Source organism: Sycon ciliatum, chromosome 3 (assembly GCF_964019385.1).
Source record: "Sycon ciliatum chromosome 3, ocSycCili1.1, whole genome shotgun sequence".
Lineage (NCBI taxonomy): Eukaryota > Metazoa > Porifera > Calcarea > Leucosolenida > Sycettidae > Sycon > Sycon ciliatum.
Window position 1 is genome coordinate 6,566,013 of NC_088645.1, and position 19,781 is coordinate 6,585,793.

At 48.3% G+C, this 19,781-nt stretch overlaps 1 protein-coding gene and 5 non-coding genes across 6 annotated transcripts in view; 4 read left to right on the forward strand and 2 right to left on the reverse strand.

The window, feature by feature from the left end:
- The first annotated feature begins 158 nt into the window (after positions 1 to 158).
- Positions 159 to 19,781, forward strand: part of LOC135811287 (DNA ligase 1-like) — a 37,207-nt gene continuing 17,584 nt past the window's right edge. The window contains exons 1-15 of the mRNA XM_065324503.1: positions 159 to 375; positions 464 to 496; positions 1,735 to 1,946; positions 2,573 to 2,728; positions 5,132 to 5,271; positions 6,215 to 6,349; positions 6,970 to 7,252; positions 7,698 to 7,760; positions 10,191 to 10,336; positions 11,420 to 11,605; positions 12,134 to 12,407; positions 15,145 to 15,366; positions 15,677 to 15,833; positions 17,010 to 17,066; positions 19,592 to 19,688. Coding sequence (XP_065180575.1) covers positions 353 to 375; positions 464 to 496; positions 1,735 to 1,946; positions 2,573 to 2,728; positions 5,132 to 5,271; positions 6,215 to 6,349; positions 6,970 to 7,252; positions 7,698 to 7,760; positions 10,191 to 10,336; positions 11,420 to 11,605; positions 12,134 to 12,407; positions 15,145 to 15,366; positions 15,677 to 15,833; positions 17,010 to 17,066; positions 19,592 to 19,688 — 2,184 coding nt within the window. The 5' untranslated portion in view covers positions 159 to 352. The remainder of the gene's footprint in view (positions 376 to 463; positions 497 to 1,734; positions 1,947 to 2,572; positions 2,729 to 5,131; positions 5,272 to 6,214; positions 6,350 to 6,969; positions 7,253 to 7,697; positions 7,761 to 10,190; positions 10,337 to 11,419; positions 11,606 to 12,133; positions 12,408 to 15,144; positions 15,367 to 15,676; positions 15,834 to 17,009; positions 17,067 to 19,591; positions 19,689 to 19,781) is intronic.
- Trnaf-gaa (transfer RNA phenylalanine (anticodon GAA)) lies at positions 4,740 to 4,812 on the forward strand. The gene has a single exon. It is a non-coding gene; the product is annotated as a tRNA-Phe (tRNA).
- Positions 7,932 to 8,004, forward strand: Trnaf-gaa (transfer RNA phenylalanine (anticodon GAA)). The gene has a single exon. It is a non-coding gene; the product is annotated as a tRNA-Phe (tRNA).
- On the reverse strand, positions 14,381 to 14,453 carry Trnaf-gaa (transfer RNA phenylalanine (anticodon GAA)). Its single transcript has one exon. It is a non-coding gene; the product is annotated as a tRNA-Phe (tRNA).
- On the reverse strand, positions 16,792 to 16,864 carry Trnaf-gaa (transfer RNA phenylalanine (anticodon GAA)). The gene has a single exon. It is a non-coding gene; the product is annotated as a tRNA-Phe (tRNA).
- On the forward strand, positions 19,253 to 19,325 carry Trnaf-gaa (transfer RNA phenylalanine (anticodon GAA)). Its single transcript has one exon. It is a non-coding gene; the product is annotated as a tRNA-Phe (tRNA).

Below are 19,781 nucleotides of genomic sequence, written 5' to 3' on the forward strand. Positions count from 1 at the left end.
CGTTGTAAAAAGACTACTCCAACGAGCCTGACGTAATATTTCCCGGATTCATAAAGGTTTTTGGGAATAAAAATGATCACGTGTTTCATACGAACATTTGGCGGGAAGTGCTTGACCATCCAAAAAATGCATTCGAACTCATCTTCATCTTCCTCGTTGCTTTGCAGTTTGTTGCAGGGCAAGAATTTTTTTGATCAGGTTGGAGCAGTTTTTTCGGGCTTACGAGTTCACGCGTGGTGTTTGTGAAGGCCGTACGTGTTGAGTGTGGAAGCAGCGAGGACTGTACTCTGATTTTACGCTGGTGTACGAGGGAAGGTGCACCGAAGGAGCTCGTCCGTTTTCGGAGACGAAAATGATGGCCCAAGCCTCGCTGTTGTGAGTTACAAAAACCATCACGGAGCACTGGCCTAGAAGGGTAGGGAGAACTGAGTTGATCATCTGTTCGTGTACCTGTCGTGTACAGATCTTTCTTCGGGAAGAAAGCGGACAAGGAGAAGTGAGTTGATCGTGTACCTTGAGATTGATTTCATGTTGCTGCGTGGAATTATTTCCACCAACATACAGGTTTTTTGTTGATCACAGCCGGTTGTGTACGCTATATACAGACGCGTACGGTAATGTATACCCCCCCCCCCCCCTAGCCCCTCCTCTATCACATAACGTGTATCTATCTACACAGCGCATGGCACAATCGCTACTGTTGCCTGTACTATCACCATACACCCAGCACCTGTATAGTTCACTGTTTCGTGGACAGGAAATGAGACTGGAACGGCGTGTAGGAGTAGTCGAGTACAGTGTATTGTGTCAGCTGTGGAGCAATAGCACCATCATTGATACTGTCCATGCTGCTAGTGGTGGTCACCGCCATTACTTGCCCATAGCATGCAGGCCACTGGAGCAGCAATGAGCACGGAGCATGATACGGCAATAGAACCTCCATGGCATAGAACCTCCATGGCCTGTGTTGTCACGTACAGTACAGCACTGTCGGGTGCCGAAGAACTGGGGTGGGGGGGGGGGGGGGGGGGGCAACCCCCCTAGCCTAGGTCGTTCATATTTTCATGTACTACAGTCTATGCACAGTCAAGTCACTGTGACAGTGTATACATTGGTATACTGTGCTTGGTGAAATCCTAGCCTGCTCGTTCTTCGGCGTCCAACAGCACTGTACAGTTGCTTGCGAGGAAGACTTTCCGATACCAGCGCAACATAGTTCATCATCAACTCTAGATAGTCATGGCCATGCACGCGCGCGCGCGTGTGTGTGTGTGCGTATGTGGGTGTGTGTGTGTGTTCGTGAGTTCGTGCCATAATCTCTGTAGTGAAGTGTCCGACTGTTACCACTGCGGTACAGCCGTAACCTGATTACAGCCCTGGCCCTCTGTGTGCTGGAAGTGGGTGGTGCTCCCTAGCCGGGAGCTTGCGCTTTCCCTGTCCACTGGACTTTACAGTTGGCAAGCTCCCACGTACGGGACACCACCCACTTTTTTTGCCATCACCGCAGTCACTAGCACTATGCCATCCTCTCTGTACAGTCATTCCTCTTTTATCCAGCACTTTATAAACCAGCACGATAATCAGTAGCCAAAATGTCCTCTTCATGCACATTGCAGCAGTAAATCTTAATCAGTTTGTCAACCCAGCACCCTCCCTAGTTTAGCAGAATTTCCGTAGCACAAAATGGTGCCGGATTATACAGGGACCACTGTGTTTCCACCTGCTTTCCTGCAGCAAGCCTCTGCCTGCTACCAGCGCAAAGACAGCAACGGGAAAGGATGAGACGGCGGCGGTAGCAACAGCAGCAGCGACGGAGGGTGAGGACATCATCAGCAAGGAGGCCAGTGACGCGAAGACCACCGCCGATCAGACTGCCACCGTGGTGACGGGCAAGCGGACGCGCAAGGCCATCGAGTCTGGCAGCGATGCTGAGCAGGATGATACCGGTACGTATGTGCTGTCTAATACAGTGAAACCTGTCTAAGACGACCGCTTAAAGGACCTTCAAAATGTGGTCTCTGTTACCAGGTGGTCTCCTTATCCAGGGTCATTTGACTGGAAATAGCATCCCTTGGTCCAGGTTTAGTGGCCTTCTAGTACAGGTGGTCGCCTTATCCGAGTGGTCACCTTGACAGGTTTTGCTGTATAGGAATGACATCATCCTACTGTCTAATCTGATAGATGGCTTGCTATGGAGCTAAGTGACAGAACACTGAGTTTGTGCAATTGAGATGGGATCTGTAACAGTGATGTCAACCGTTCAGGTTCGAGCTGCCTATGCATTGCCCAGATTGGGTGTTACCAAGCTAGCACAGCGTATCTCTCTCTCGCTCACTCTCTCTCCTTCTCTCTCTCTCTCTCTCTCTCTCTCTCTCTCTCTCTCTCTCTCTCTCTCTCTCACTCACTCTCTCTCACTCTCTCTCTCTCTCTCTCTCTCTCTCTCTCACTCACTCACTCACTCTGTCTCTCTCTCTCTCTCTCTCTCTCTCTCGCTCTCTCTCTCTCTCTCTCTCTCTCTCTCTCTCTCTCTTTCTCTTTCTCTCCCCCCCCCTCTCTGCTGTATGCGTAACAGCTGTAGCTGTCAAGAAGAAGAAGAAGCGCGTATCAATTGCCGAAACGCCAGTGCAACAAGAGTCTGCGCCTAGCTCCAAACCCCGCACTGTCGCATCACAAGGCACGTCAGAATCACAGGATGATGGCAATGCCTCTCCCACAACACCTCGCTCAAGTAAGCATTTGCTACGCATTGGCACTTCACACTGTTGCTACATGTACTGTTATGTATAGTACCGTGCTGTACTAGTATCGCTAGCAGGTACCCATCGCTTGTAACCGGCTACAGTCAGACCTCGCTTATCCCGTCCTCTTTTATCCGGATCCCGCGGCGTCCGGAAGAAAACCGTTGGTCACCGTTTTACAGCATATGCCATGCATACATACAGTATGTGTGTTCGATTATCCGGTTCCCTCACCTATCCGGATATTTTTGTGGAAAACGGATGTGTGCAGTTAAGCGAGGTCTGACTGTACCCACATGGGAGGTATCTGTACACTGAAACAGCCTCTCGCATGGAAGCTACAGTCAACTTTGCGTGTAACGACACTCGGCGGGGCATCAGAAACCTGTTCTTAACTTATTCGCGAGGTGTCCTTATACCCGAAGTCTCTTTGTATGTGTACAGGTAGAATGGACTTTGCTCTGGGCATGGAAACTCTGTCATTATTCACGAATTGTCGTAATATCCGCAGTCGTTATTAGGCCATCATTTTTTATATCTATGTTTCGCGTCAGTTCAACTTCCAGAATCATATGCGAGAGGTGGAAAAAATAAAAAGTTGCAAAATAATAAAAAGGCTCATCAGAGGTGTATGCACTGTACATAGCACAATAGCTCGTGTATGATGTACATTCTAGAGAAAAATCGTACATCGAAGCACAACATCTGGGTTATCAGCATGAGTAAAATTAATATTCACTTTGGACAGAGGAGGCAACCGTTGGTGCCCATGCTTCGCTGGCTTATTGTACTGAGACTTCAGCAGCGGTGCAAAGAGCTCCGGAAGGACGCATCCTCTCAGCTTGAGGCGATCAATGCGGTCTGGTGTAAGCTCATAGAATATTGCTCCCAGATGCCGAACAAACGATTTACCAACGCTGGCCTAGAGGCCATTTCTGAATCCCAGCTTCGCCGTATCGCAACCAGTCCACACTGATGACTCGCACGATCGTACACTCACTGTGCATGTTCGATTTTTTTCTTTTTTTCCGAAAAGAGTCAAAACGTATGCGTGCGGACGACGCGAAACATAGCTATAAAAAATGATGGCCTTAGCGAAGTTGACTGTACAGTGCTGGCAACTGAAATCCGACCCCCTGAGCGGTGCGCTCACATCGCAAAGACCCGGCATGGGATTATAACACTACGAAATAGAGACCGCTAGAAAGTGAACGCTCAAGGGGTCGGCTTTCTGTTGCCACCGGTTTAGCTTGTACTGTCTGCCCGTACTGACGCGATATGAGTGTACATGCACATGTGTGTAGACAGGTAGACAGGAGGAAGGACTTGGTTTTACTGTTGCTGTTTGTGAATTGTAAATGTATGTAGAGAGATAGCTAGGGTTTGTTTTCAAGTAGGGAAATTCCCTGTGTGCGCACCAGGGTCGGCTCTGGCTTGCAATTTTATTGCACAATCGTAGTTCTAGGAATATATGATTCAAGAACATCCAGACCTGGACAAGACCGACAACATCAGCAAGCAGTCCTGGGAATTAGATTGTGCATTATGTGGCAGGATGTGTTACTGTATTATACCGGTTGTAAGTCGAACCCCAACACTTGGGGCCTCTTTATCTTAAGTTGACTTATAAGGGGCCATCTGGCATTATCGATAATTTTCGCGAAACAAAAAAGTTTAGTTAGGACCCTCCCCCACCCACCCACCCCCTTGAACGAAAAATAGATTACTTGAATGCATCGATATCTCACATATCAATCATTTTCATAACGAAACTCTCCTTGACCCACTCACCTATCAGCAAAGCTTTTTTCTTTCTGTGTAAAAGATCGCTAATTATGGACAGCCCCTATTTAAACCGGAAAAATACGGTTTGTGCTTGCGGTGGTGGACTTTGCAGAGACTTTCTCACTCCTGGTACCGGTATGTCGTTTCCGGCATGTTTGGACTGCCTGTTGCGACGCACTGTTGGAATTGGCTGTCTTCATCTCCTCTTATGTGCAAGCCGAAATAGCTCAGTTGGGAGAGCGTTAGACTGAAGATCTAAAGGTCCCTGGTTCAATCCCGGGTTTCGGCACTTCTTTTTCTTCTTCTTTTCAATGTGCTCCCCGCAACCCCCAGTTTTTTTCTCCTGAAACTCGTGATACCATATGCCAATGGAATGGCATGGCGGGAAAGAATTGGCGCTGGGCTCGCAGATCTCTTCAGTCTCAGCATTGCGCACTGTAGCAATCAACCGCCTAACCAGCACACTCAGTGACTGAGTAGTTTTCATGTATTTTCTTTCTCTACGTGGTGTGCTTTGGATCTGGGCAAAGACGGCTGTTCTTGTTCTTGTTCTTGTCATTTGGGTTTGACCTTGGCATTTATTGCGTTGGTATTGTGTCGATGTGCAGAGAAGCAGCGGCGACGTAAGGTTCGTGTTCTTGCCTCGAGCTCCGATGAGGATGACGACGAGGACACCAGTGCTACATCGCCTCATACCAACACTTCGTCCTCTGTCGGGAGTAACAGCAAGAGCAGCAAAGAGCAGTCTGTAAGTTTCACTTCTGAGCTGTGGTATTTGCACTGTGAACCCTTTGCAACTGAAAGCTGTGCACAGCAACTGCACTGTCCTATAAGGGTCCATCAGCATAGCATAACAAAAGCCCTGGAGCCTATTCATAATTTTGTGGAAGGCTGACCATTAGCCTGGTGAGACGGCATCAGTAAACACCTTGCTCGGGGCATGCAGACTCCACTGTAGCCACTTCATCTCTAACACAATTAGGATGGGCCTGGCCTGAAAATTAGGATAGAGTTTATTTATTTTATTTGAAAGGATTTGTAGCCGAGAGACTGTTTTTGGATAGTGGTGTATAATTGTGTGAAAGAAGGCATCGGTGCCTATTTATTTGATGAAGTGAAATAAAATATGACCTGAGATGTTGCGACTTCGGTGGTAAATATTAGAAGAAGGTGGCTGCTCCTAACGGAGCTCGTGCTTCCTGCCCACTGGCTGATACTTGACTGACTCACGACTGCCGTCTGGAGCACGCACGAGAAGAATGCCGGACCAGGTGTTCTGCTTGTGTGCTCTCGCGTACTCCAGACGGCGGTCACGGGTCAGTCGATACGGATCCATTCAGAAAGATTCATCCGTAGCCAGTTCTACCGCTCTTTAGAATGGCCCAGTCACTCTTCTCTTGTCTGTCTGTCTGTTTGTCTGTCTGTTTCGTTTTCTGCACTGTCCTATAAGGGTCCATCAGCATAGCATAACAAAAGCCCTGGAGCCCTATTCATAATTAATTTTGTGGAAGGCTGACCATTAGCCTGGTGAGACGGCATCAGTAAACACCTTGCTTGGGGCATGCAGACTCCACTGTAGCCACTTCATCTTTGAGTCACTCTTCTCTTGTCTGTCTGTCTGTCTGTTTGTCTGTCTGTTTCGTTTTCTGTCTGTCTCCTTCCCCGGCCGTTGCTTTGCCGACGCCTGATAGGACACAGCCATGGAGACCGGTGATGACGACGAGGAAGGTGGTGAGACGGTATCGGATGCACCCGAAGCCGCTGCTGAGGAAGTCACCAGTCCAAAGGAAGCTGGCAAGAGAGTGACTGCAACCAAGAGCAAGCCAGTATGTTTCTCCTTGCAGCGTGGACAGTGAAGTCCCCCCCCCCCCCCCCCTGCCTCCTTTTCACACCAAGCCAAGCCATACGGCCCAGCCGTTGTGAATACTGACCGGAAGAAAAGACCATGGCATTGATTTATTCGTGGGGTAGCAAATGTCATTGGCCAGCACGGTGTAATCAGAGCTGTGTGTGTGTGTGTGTCTGTGTGTGTGTGTCTGTGTGTGTGTGTCTGTGTGTGTGTGTCTGTGTGTGTGTGTGTGTGTGTGTGTGTGTGTGTGTGTGTGTGTGTGTGTGTGTGTGTGTGTGTGTGTGTGTGTGTGTGTGTGTGTGTGTGTGTGTGTGTGTGTGTGTGTACGTATACGTCTCTCTCCCTCCCCTGTCACGATGCGCTGCATTATCAAATTCGCTGCTTGATGATTCTACATGCAGTGGGCATGCTGACATTGTTAGTATCACATGCCAATGCGGACGTGTTCGCTTTCTTGCTATCAAAGCGAAAACATTTACTTTCTGCAAGTCAGAGCAAGTCTCAACTGCAGCATTTGGACGATCACTGAACATGTCCCCTAGTTGTTATCTTCTGTGGGCCATTTCCTCTCCTCCCCTCTCCGTCGGATGTTTGTAGGTGAAAAGCGCCCGTGGCCGCTCCCGTGGTAACTCCATGCTGATGAAGAAGATTGCCAGTGTGGGAAAGAAACCAGCCGAGCAACAACAGAAGATCAAATCACCTCCGAAAACCAAAGCAACCGAGAAAGCTGCTGACACGCCTGTCGCCAAGGAAGAGGAGTCAAAGGCTGACACTGCAGAGGCCTCCAAGACTGAGGAAGCTACAGCCGAAGAAACCATGAATGTGGTTGAGGATGCGCCAGCCACTCAGGACGTACAGCCCGATGCACTGGAAGCTGAAGGTCAGTTTGGCGATTGGCTTGGACGTCTGATTCCTGTGTATTTTGCATGTACATGTACGTGTACGTGTACGTGCATGTATATGTATGTCTGGTATTCCAGCAGTCCCCTTGTTCCCATCTCTCTCTCTCTCTCTCTATCTATCTATCTCTCTCCCTCTCTATCTATCTCTCTCTCTCTATCTCTCTCTCTCTCCCTCTCTATCTATCTCTCTATCTATCTCTCTATCTATCTCTCTCTCTATCTCTCTCTCTATCTCTCTATCAATCTCTCTCTCTCTCTCTCTCTCTCTCTCTCTCTCTCTCTCTCTCTCTCTCTCTCTCTCTCTCTCTCTCTCTCTCTCTCTCTATCTCTCTCTCTCCCTCTCATGTTGCAGTAACGATTTGTTAAGCCCTCTTCCTTGACTGTCTCTTGTTCTTGTCCTCCTTGTCATGCATCTACTTACAGCTACAGTCACATCTGCTGACAATGCCGAAGCAGACGATGAACCTGCTGTCACCGCTCGTTCAAGTAAGTACTGCCTTGTTTTGGAAATATTTGGAAGGATGCAATGGTTCAGACGAAGGCTGGCGCTGCACGTTCTTTCACTTGCTTTTGACACTGGGCTGACTATTCGTGAACGACCGCCGAATTTGCAGTCTGTGCATTCAAACTATTCGCCGCTCATGTTGTTGAATGTGAGCCGAAATAGCTCAGTTGGGAGAGCGTTAGACTGAAGATCTAAAGGTCCCTGGTTCAATCCCGGGTTTCGGCATTTCTTTTTTTTTCTCAATTGTGAGCTGCGTTCCAAAAATCCCGGTACAGTGTGTAAGGGTTGGTTCACATATCGCCGGTACGCGCCGGGAGTCACCGGGAATGGGCCTCTTGCAACCTCTCCCGGCGCATTACGCTGTGTAGAAGTAGTTTCATGATCTGCAGTAAAAAGTAGCAACCAGTGGCCATCACCGAAAGACCTTGAACTACTGAAGAAACAAAGAATTCAAGCTTCAATTGGCAAACCTGTCGTAGCATTTGGACACATTCTGTACTACATTGTAGTAGATTTGGTACTCGAACGGTATGCGCAACGGATCGGGAGCTGGCTCACCGCCGATGTCTTGCGATGTCTTGCGCCGCCGATTTTGCTTATGTGAACCAACCCTAACCAATCGTTACTGCAACATCCTAATTTAGAGACTAATATATTTGGCCTTTTCATGGTGTCAACGTATTATTAGCAGCGGTCCTCTTGGCGTAGTGGTGGCCTGCAGAAGCGAAGGCTATAGCTTGTGTGTTTCTGAACATTCAAGTGATGCTAACGCAGATCCCGCGAATATTATAATATTATTACTCTTTACTTAGGGGCCGTCCGGGGTTACCAACAAGTTTTTACAAAACGAAAAGTTTTAGTATTTTTCAGCCCCCACCCACCCACCCACCTTTTCTGCAGGTAAAACGAATTCCAATAAAATATTGATGTCAATTTTCGACACCCAGAAGTAACTGGGCATTCTCCATCAGCATTCAATAATTATTTTCAAAACGAAACTCCGTCAAACCCACCCACAAACGAAAACATTTCGTTTTGAAAATATTATTGGTAACCTTGGACGGCCCCTTAGGAATGAGTTTGCTCCCACACTGGAGCTCGCGCTATTCCGCCGACAAACAAAATCATCGCTGAAGTCGCAACCTCTATTTCGTACTATTACTCTTTACTGATCAAGGAATTCCGTTGTACATGCCAACTGCACTCGACAATTTCAGAAAACTCTATTCGCGAGTCTTAACTTTAACGAATTCATGGAATTTTCTGCGTCACTAAAATTTGGGGTTTACATTGTTTCCGATCCTAAGGTCAAACTGAGTGAAATGAAACATTTCCAACGGCAACGCCTGTGCACATGGGAAGCAAGAACTCGGGGCTAGTATCCGTTTCCTTTTCTTAAAGGGGAAGTTAAGGCAAACATTAAAATTTCACCAGTTGTAGTCTTCGGGGTGCTGAGTCGAATGGTCTTGGTCCGAGAAAGCTGAGACGCTCCCTTCCTACTTGAATCCCAATCGAACTCGCGCACTTCCACCGAAACTGGGTGACTGCGCCCTACTAGATGGGGATTTGTATGCAAAATGTCACTAAAAGCGCCATTTCGTTCTTATAAAAGCACGGTTGACCGCGATTGGCCCATATGTTGTAGTCTTTTTGGGCGCTGAGTCGACTGGTTTTGGTCCGAAAAGGCTGCGATGCAGCGTTCCTCCTTTATTCCCAATCGAACATGCTTGAACAAGTGGTCACGTGCTCCTGGGTGCACAAATCACCTGGTCACCACGCCAGCAGGCGACAACTTTCACACCAAGGTTCAACTCGAGTTCAACTCGAGTGACAGGACTGCACCCAAAAAAGGTCAAACAGGCTAGTAAGTTGTACCCTGCAGGCACGGTGACCAGGTGACTGGTGTACACAGGAGCACGTGACTGCTTGCTCAGCCATGTTCGATTGGGAATAAAGGAGGAACGCTGCATCGCAGCCTTTTCGGACCAAAACCAGTCGACTCAGCGTCCAAAAGACTACAACATATGGGCCAATCGCGGTCATCCGTGCTTTTATAAGAACGAAATGGCGCTTTTAGTGACATTTTGCATACAAATCCCCATCTAGTAGGGCGCAGTCACCCAGTTTCGGTGGAAGTGCGCGAGTTCGATTGGGATTCAAGTAGGAAGGGAGCGTCTCAGCTTTCTCGGACCAAGACCATTCGACTCAGCACCCCGAAGACTACAACTGGTGAAATTTTTGATTTTTGCCTTAACTTCCCCTTTAAGATTTATTGTTATTATTCCACAATCACAATGACATAATGCCAATAAACATGTGATGCGGTCGATTTCAACCAGCCTTTCTGTTTGCTTCCATCACCTAGTGCGTTATATGACTCCATCGTTTTATGTTGTTGCTGTGCTTGCCAGAGAGAACACGGCGTAAAGTTCGTGTACTCGACTCCAGCTCTGAAGACGAGGGCGAGGAGGAAGAGAAGAAGAGCAAGGAAACAAGCAGTCCAGTGAGCAAGAAGACAAGTGCTTCGAGGAAGAAAAGCACTCCGTCCTCTTCATCGGTAAGCAACACAGGTGTTATCTTGAACACCGGCATTTGAATTGAGCGTTTCAACGACCTTGTGTCTTTCAGAAGTGTGTGTGTGTGGAGGTGTGGATTTGAGTGCATGTGGAGGTGTTGGTTTGGGTGGGTGTGGAGTTGTGGATTTGGGTATGGGTGGAGGTGTGGGTTTGGGTGTGCGTGGAGGTGTGGGTTTGGGTGTGCGTGTGGAGGTGTGGGCTTTGAGGTGGGTGTGAAGGTGGAGGTGGATGTGTGAAGCTCAAGGTGAAGGTGCTTCAAAGGCAGTTGTGTACGTGTTGTGATGTCAGTGACTAAGATGGTAGTGGTGTTAACTGATCATCTCTCCACACTCCACTCCTTCTCACCTACAAGAGCCTGTCCGTCACTCTGGCAGACTTGCACTTGAGTAACACATGTTGTCACGTCGCCTGAATTAGCGCTAGCTCTCAACAAAATGCTCCTGTCATTGCCAGCCACTCTCATTTCTTCCATTGCAGTTCCCCTGATGAGTACTGGATAGGCCCAGGGTTTGGATTAATGGAATTGTGTAATGAATTGGTGAGATACACATGTGTACATGTACTGGTTTCTGTCTCCAAGAAGGATACTAGTATTGTCAGAAGAATGATGTCTGAAAAAAGACGTATTGAAAGAGCAGTTTCAAAACGAAACAGGTCATCATCATGGGAAGTAGTCCTGCGGTGTGCGCTCCTTGGATGTGTTTCTGGAGATTGGCAGAACTCGTAGGCCGTGTGTGGCGAGGAGTTGTTCTTGTTGTTCTTATTTATTTGGATTCGCGGTTCAATTGGGCAAGTGTGTCCAATGACAGGAATTCGAATAATCCGGAGGCCTTGTAGCAACCTCTGTTGGGCGTGGGAGGCCTTTCAATTTGTTCCATGGTCCATTTGTGAGATCAGTAGCCTGATGGACTGTCGTTCGTTGGACTGGAGCGAAGTTTATGACCGACTAAGCTTCTCTGCATTGTAACTTGGCTAGTGAATCTGTGTTGTGTATGCAGTGTACCTCACACATGCAATGTACATGTAACCTTACTTCTTCAATGTACTTCTCCTGTTTTGTCCAGCGGCAGCCGCGCAGAAAGACCAAAGACGCTGATTCTGCTCGTCCAGCTGATAGTGCTGGCAAGGACGAAGCACCGAACACCACCACCTCCGCGGACACTGGTGAGAAAGAGGACACCACCCCCGAGGAGACTGGTGGCGATGCTCAGGACACCGAGAAGAGGGTCAGCGCCACCAAGAGCAAGCCGGTAAGACGTTTGGCATGAGCCGGGATCTAATCTTCACACACACACACACACACACACACACACACACACACACACACACACACACACACACACACACAAACAGACACACACACACACACACACACATACATTATGTCACGATGAGCAGTCGGTACGCACCCGTTCATGGTTATCTTACACCATGGCAGCAGAAATAAAGATGCGTATGGCAGAGTTTCTAGTATCACCCCAGCAGATATTTCCCAGGCTGCTAGTATCACCCCAGATAAGAGAATTTCTAGTATCACCCCAGCAGATATTGCCCAGGCTGAGCACTTGTTTGCCTCTTGATTGGGTTTATCTCTTGCCTTGGCTCACGGATCTTCACCTTTGGTGCGATGAGCGTCGCGTCGAGAACTCGAGACTTTTCCGTTGTGGGCAAGTTGCAAACGAATTTAGTCAGTATGACTGTGTTTCATACTATTTCTGTTGCGACATGCACTCTCATGTGTTGTGACATCCATTTTGTGTTTCCATGGAAACCTGCAGACGAAAACCGCTCGTGGTCGTTCCCGTGGCAATTCGATGCTGATGAAGAAGATCGCCAGTGTGGGCAAGAAGCCTGCTGCAGAGCAACAGCCAGACAAGACGAATCAGACAACGGCGACGACGACGGTGGCGGCGGCAGAGACGGAGCAGACAACAGCAGCAGCATCTAGTGCGGACAATGCGGTGACCGAGGAGTCCGAGAGTGCAGACACCACCCGCACCACGGACGTTGCGAAGGAGGAGAAGGAAGAGCCTATGGACACTTCCTCAGAACGTGAGTGCCCGCCTCTGTCTTCCACTTTGTACAAGCCTTTCACAACCAATTGACATCTGGACTTTTTCAGATCCAATTTAGACAGCATTTGGGACCGGTCACACGAAGGGAAATTTTGAAAAAAAATCTGTGGTTTACAATGTATATTTGCCGCTGAGTGGGAAATTTGAGATCACAGCTCGTGTGGGTTTCGGACAAGCTGGCGCTGTACTTGACGGCGGAGAAGACGAAAAGTCGCGCTGCAACTCACACCTGCGGTCGTGAAGAACAAGCTGGACCCTATCAGCATGGCACATATGAGCGACTAGGTTCCCTTAGGTCCAAGGTTACCAATACTATTTTCAAAACGAACAAATTTCGTTTGGGGATGGGTGGGTTTGATGGAGTTTCGTTTTGAAAAATAATTATTGAAAGCAGATGGAGAATGGCCAGTTTCTTTTGGGTGCCGAAAATTGACATCAATATTTTATTGGAATTCGTTTTATCTGCAGAAAAGGCGGGTGGGTGGGGGCTGAAAAATACTAAAACTGTTCGTTTTGTAAAACAATCGGTAACCCCGGACGGTTTCTTATAGAGTACTCTAATTTCAGAGACTTTAGGTGCTCAATATTTTCGGTATGAGGGCAAAAGGCCAGGTTAGGTACAGGGAAGCTGTTCCCTATTGGATTACGTGTGTTGGTGTTTGTTCGGTGTATTGAAACTTTAGGTATGAAACAGATGCACCGAAAGTACCGAAAATAAAAGAACACCGAAAATTTGTGAAATTAGAGTACTCGATACTCGACTCGATAGTGGCACTACTCGTTTGATAGCTTATAGAGTACTCGTTTGAGCACTAATATTGAATCAGGTCAGAGTTTTGGTCATCATCTTCTCGATATAAAGTTATGAAAAACTCCGTCGAGGCGAGGAGAAGGTAGCTTGCCAACGCTAACTTTCTTTTTCCGCTCCATCCTAACATTACCATTGGTTCCAATGAAGGAACAAACAAAGCAAATACCATATTTTACCGGTTATAAGTCGACTTTTTCGACTAAAAGTTAAAGGAGAAAAGTTGAGGGCCGACTTACAACCTGGATTCGACTTATAACCGGAAACTACTGGCAATTCCGAAAATGACCTGTACTGCATGCACGAGTGTGCCGTGTGTACGCCTTTTTGCCAGTTTATTTGCCCTTTTTTCCATGATTTTGACATGTCACCCTCCAACGAGGAGTGTTGATGTGATTTGTGGATGTGTTAGTGAAGGGAATAGTTAGCAGTGCTTGGTTAGGTGAAAGCTTCAAAAACAGAAATAAGACCTTCGGATACGGGGGGTCGACCTATAACCGGGGTCAACCTATAACCGGGGTCAACCTATAACCGGGGTCAACCTATAACTGGGGTCGACTTATAACCGGTAAAATACGGTATTCTTTTATCCATTAGAAGTGCTAGATTTTACACTTGGAGCACAATTCAAAAGTTCGCATAGCTTCTTTTTTTCTCATCGTGCAAATCCAATGTGACGTGCGATACGCGATGCGACGGCCGCAAAACCGGGAAATCCCCAAATCGTATCCATCTCGCAACTGTCACAACTGGGCCATCGCAGAAGTTGAGCCGAGTTTGGCTCAACTTTCGCGATGCGACAAGCGAAGTGGCGGACGATTTTGACCTGTCCTGCAGCAAAGTTGTACAAAGCTTAGTTGCTTGTAAATTTGTACAATTTTTATCAAGCCACGTGAATGCCATGTTGACTTACCCACCTGCATTGAACTTCACTCCAAATCCGCAAAGTGGCATCGCATCGCTCACGTCTTCTGTGAATGGTATTTCGCGAGTTCGCATCGTACACCTTCGTCGCAGATCGTGTCACATCGAACATCGTATCGCAAAAAAAGCTTCTGTGAATCCCGCTTTAGGCTCAAACCCCCATTTCTGTGTGAACGGCATAATGATCATGGAAGCTAATGGAAAAAAGGAAAAAGAAATGCCGAAACCCGGGATTGAACCAGGGACCTTTAGATCTTCAGTCTAACGCTCTCCCAACTGAGCTATTTCGGCTTGTACATGAATGTGTCTAGCCACAGCCACATTGTTTGTGCTGTTTACACACCTTACTGAAGTGCATTTCAAAACCAGTTGTACCAAGAGTACATGAAAACCAGAGTGTGCAGCTTGGGGCTTTTTCTACTATGGGTGTCTGTCACGGCGGAATTCCGTGATTACATCATATTTGGCGCAGATCTGAGGCGGGAAATGGCGTAGTGCGTACAACTGAGCTGCAGGTGTGCAGAAAGAGACCGGCTTGAATCCTGCTTGTACGCACTACATCACTGAAATGATGTAATCACGGAATTCCGCCGTGACAGCAACCCATCCGAGCTGCACACTCTGGTTTTCATGTACGCGTGGTTGTACGTACGAGTGCTGCTGAGCTCAAACAAATCATAGCGAGTACCGTATTTCCCCGATTATAAGTTGCACCCCCATTTTCAGGCTTGAGCAATATTGAATTGATATATTGACTTCAGTAGTAAGTCACGCTCGATTGTAAGTCGCACCCCTCTTTTTACCCTTGAATTTATATTCGTAGAAATACGGTAGTGTCTATGCCTTGGCATGCCGGCAACGTGCGAAGATCACTTTTTGGCATTCAATTTCCGGTCTTGCTCAATGCTTATACAGTATACACGTGTAAGTATGGTTTCCCCGTAGGACTAGATCAACATGTCTGTACTTGTATCTGCTGTAGCCATGCCGACACCAATCACCTGCAAAGTCAAGGCTGAGAGCAAGACAGCAGCTTCCGGTGTGAAGAGTGAAGGTACATCCTCGACGGTGGCGACAGGCAAGGCAGCGAGTGTGCTGTCATCGTCGTCGTTGTCATCGTCTGCTAAAGGAGGACACAGCTCTATGCCGATGCCAGCCATCAATGCGTCATCGCCGAAGAAACGCATTCCGCTGTCCTTCTTCTGTAAGTGGGTCGTGTGCGGAAGAGGCGATGGTGTGTATGTGTGTGTGTGTGGGGGGGGGGGGGGGGGGGCACATGCTTGGCGGGGAGTGACGAACAGCGGCTGCCAGGGTTGGAGCCGGAGACATACACACACGAACACACCGGTGTGTGTGTGGGGGGGGGGGGGGGGTACTGTCACTCTCTTCCAACCTTGTTCTACCGGTTAGCAAGGGAACCAGGTAGACAAAGGCCGGATAAGTGAACTTTGGCTCTCTATCTCTCTCTCTATCTCTCTCTCTATCTCTCTCTTCTTGACGTATCTCCACTACAGCACCCAAGAGTAGCTCGGTTCAGACAGCGACCAAAGCATCGTCTACTCCGGGGTCAGCGACTACTGATGAGAAGAGCTGTCAGCCACAAGTCTACAATCCAGCCAAGGCCAATTACCATCCAGTCACTGATGCTTGCTGGACACTGGATAGTAAAAAGTAAGTCTCTCTCTCCCTCTCTCTCTCTCTCTCTCTCTCTCTCTCTCTCTCTCTCTCTCTCTCTCTCTCTCTCTCTCTCTCTCTCTCTCTCTCTCTCTCTCTCTCTCTCTCTCCCTCACTCACTCTCCCTCTCTCTACCTCTACCTCCCTCTCTCTACCTCCGGTCGGGTTGCTCGACATGTTCATTGTCTTGTTCCTGTGGTAACCTCGGCTTTAACGTGCTATGTGCGATGGCAGTATAACGGTTGCAAAGGAAGGACCCACGGTCCGGACTCCAACCCATTTCCGGGAACAGTGTCCTACCAATTACTGAATTAAGTTACCGGCAAGAGTACATAAACCAGAGTGTGCATCTCCGCATATGCTGCATAAAACCAATCCCACGGAAAAGATTTTTTCTTTTCGTTATCATGAATCATAGACAACCGTAGTAGGTTCCGTGCCGAATCACTGTATCACCAAGGTGATCACGGAAAATTCGAGTGTGTTTTTCATCTTGTACGACAAGCAGCAATGCGCAGCAGAAATAACCTTGGTGATACGGTAAAAATGACCATGTGAACCGGTACGAGATGCGGCAAAGGTGAATCACTATGGCGTAAACGAAAAAAGCTTTGCCGTGGGATGATTTTCCTGGAGTTGCACGCTCTGTTTGTACTCTTACTATCGGGCATGGAGGATATCACACATGCCTGTGGCCCTTTCTTGCTATGTGACTTGCCAAATCTGTATTTAGGATTTATGCATCTGTGCCTTTGATATTTGCAAGTGGTGGCGTTCCTACGGATGCTGAGAACCCAGTCTGACTGAGCCTCAAGCGAACCTGTTTATGGACTCTTGGTGAAATGTATTAAAATTTAAAAGACCTTTTGATGGAGAGGCTGTTACCATTTATCAGCCGAACCCCTGACTGAGAAAGAAGTGTGGGCAAAAGGAGCACAAAGAAAGAAAAAAGAAATGCCGAAACCCGGGATTGAACCAGGGACCTTTAGATCTTCAGTCTAACGCTCTCCCAACTGAGCTATTTCGGCTTGCACATGGATCTTTATGTCCGCTTATTTCTTGATGTAAATGTTGTATTTGTATCCCCACACTCGACATCCTTTTTTTTTTGTTCTTGTCGGTTGTGTGTGTGTGTGTGTGTGTGTGTGTGTGTGTGTATGTTGTTGTTGCCAGCGTTCCGTATTTGGCACTCGCCCGCACACTGTGTCTGATAGAGGAGACATCCGCAAGGTGAGATCTCAGTCTGTGTGCGTGAGTGCTTTCTTGATTGCTCCGTGGTCCTAGGGTTCTGTGCACGTGCATGTGTGTGCGTGTGTGTGTGTGTCCGTGTGTGCGTTCGTGCGCACATGCGTGTACGTGTGTTGGCTGGGGCTGCAATATGTTTTCAGCAGTCTCACCGTCTGTCTACTTTGGTTTTCGGAGTAGAAATGCCCCCCCCCCCCCCCCCCTTCTCTAGAAAGAGCCTCTAGGCTGTTTTAGACTATAAAGCTGGCAGTGTGTGTGTTGGCTGGGGTATGAAGAGCTTGTCGAGTGCAGTAACATACACTACAGCATGTCCCTACATCCAGTCATCAGGGAGTTGTTGGACCGTACAACATGATGTACGTCTCTTAGGCCACGCCAGTCTGGTCTGGGCTACATCAGGGAGCCTGTAATTCATTACCGTAAAGTACCGTTGATCCGCCCCCTCTCTAATTCCCGCCCCCTGTCGATTTTCTACCTGTGAAGCGACTTCGGCGTATACAACGAAAATACGATGTTGAACCGACGCATGCACTGCTGTACACAATACTTGCCAATCCAGGATGAAAATGTGCACAATCCAGCACATCGAGTCTGAACTTCTACGTTGTTATACATCGTACTGCACTTGACAGCCTTGATCTAATTCCCGCCCCCTGCCGAAAACCAAGCTGGGAAGCGACATGGCGTGGGGGCGGATCAACGGTACTTGCATGCATGGCGCCTGTACCCCAGTACTTGCATGCATGGCGCATGTACCCCAGTACTTGCATGCATGGCGCCTGTACCCCAGTACTTGCATGCATGGCGCATGTACCCCAGTACTTGCATGCATGGCGCCTGTACCCCAGTACTTGCATTCATGGCGCCTGTACTCCAGTACTTGCATGCATGGCGCATGTACCCCAGTACTTGCATGCATGGCGCATGTACCCCAGTACTTGCATGCATGGCGCATGTAGTGTGCAGCATGCTGTCTATACAGTCTATCTTACCCTACCCAGTGATGTAAGGACGCGTTCAGACTACCGATAAGAAGTGACGGAATGGGAAAGTGTCCAAGGTGATTTGATCACGTGACTGTCCTGGCACTTTGCCGGCGGAAAAGTGTTACTGTTGCGTCTGCTGTGGCGGAAACAGCATTCCAGCAGTAAACAAAGGTACTCAGGCTGGGAGTAGGAGAAACCCTTCTTAGTGCCGCGGTGAGAGCTGCACCAGTATCATAAGTATAGTTTATCGGTAGTGCGAATGTCCTTCACAGTTTATCGCCGTTCATGGTTTGGCGGGGTCCTCGGTAGTCTGAACGCGCCCTTAGGGCCGGGTTCCACTGCGGCTTTGCTGCTCCGCTGCTCGTCATCCGTGGCTTGAAACGCCATCATTGCCATAGTGACTGCGGCTCGAGCTGGACTAGCGAGGCCGCGGCTCACCGCGAGCTTTCGCTACGATTCTTGATCAAAAACTGCAAGCCACAGTCGCGGCTCGACCTGTTTCCTGTACTTGGCATTGTTTTGTACGGGAGGATTTTAATTCAAATTTGAATTTGTTGCGCAGGCCAGAACACAAAGATTTGTTTGATTTCGCGTGTGCATGCAATAAAACGTCATCAAAAGATGTGGAGAACGGCCACGGTACCGCGAATGGCGAGTATCAGTGGAACCGCGCTGCTCCACTGCATGCGGCCAAGTGCCGCGGAGCCGCAGTGGAACCCGGCCCTAACCGTACCGTGTACTCGGCCAGCGGGTGCTGGTGTGCCCGCTGTACTGGTTTGAGCACTAATGGGGTATTCACACGACAGGCACTTGCACGTTTTACAGGGAGTGACATACGAGAAAAGTGACTGTGTGGATTCACAGAGCTTCACTCGACGACAGGCACGTTTGCATTTTTGAATGCTTCACAGACAAGTAGCCAAGGGTATTTCAAATTTTCAAAACACACATACGATAATTATCATGTTCTAAAGAGCCGCGTAAAAAATCAAGTCTTGTTTCGCGCTTTTTGGTATAAATGTACTCGTGCACACCACGATTATCGTGAAAGTGGGCCCCCAGCTCACTTTCAGCCACTTTCAGGCACTTTTCTCGTTCACAGGTAAAATACCATAGCAACTTTCCGGTGCACGTGGATTTGCCTGTCGTGTGAATACCCCATAACAAAGACATGTTCATATGTGAGCCGAAATAGCTCAGTTGGGAGAGCGTTAGACTGAAGATCTAAAGGTCCCTGGTTCAATCCCGGGTTTCGGCATTTCTTTTGTTTGTTGACGTTACCTTTTTTCTTTTGAGAATGCATGTCACCTGTCGTGGACAAGGCACACATGAAACATGTGCTGGCCTTCATTGCGAGTTGTATGTTGTCGTGTTCATGCCTGAAAATTGTGACCATTGCGGGGGTTTTTTTTTCAATCATGTCCTGTCACCGTTGACAGAGGAGTTGTAACGCCGTGTTTGTTTATATGTGTGTGTGCGCGTGCGTGCGTTCTCGTGTGTGTGTGCACGTGTGTGCTGGTGCAGGCTAAAGATCACGTCCATCCTGTGCAACTTCTTCCGCTCTGTGATAGCCCTGGCGCCCGATCAATTGCTTGCGTGTATCTATCTCTGCCTGAACGAGGTAGGCTGAACAAAAGTGAAGACGCAAAATAATATACATGTACGACAGCGGGGTCCAAAAGATCCCACCCGGCCATGGGGACCCACACCCTTG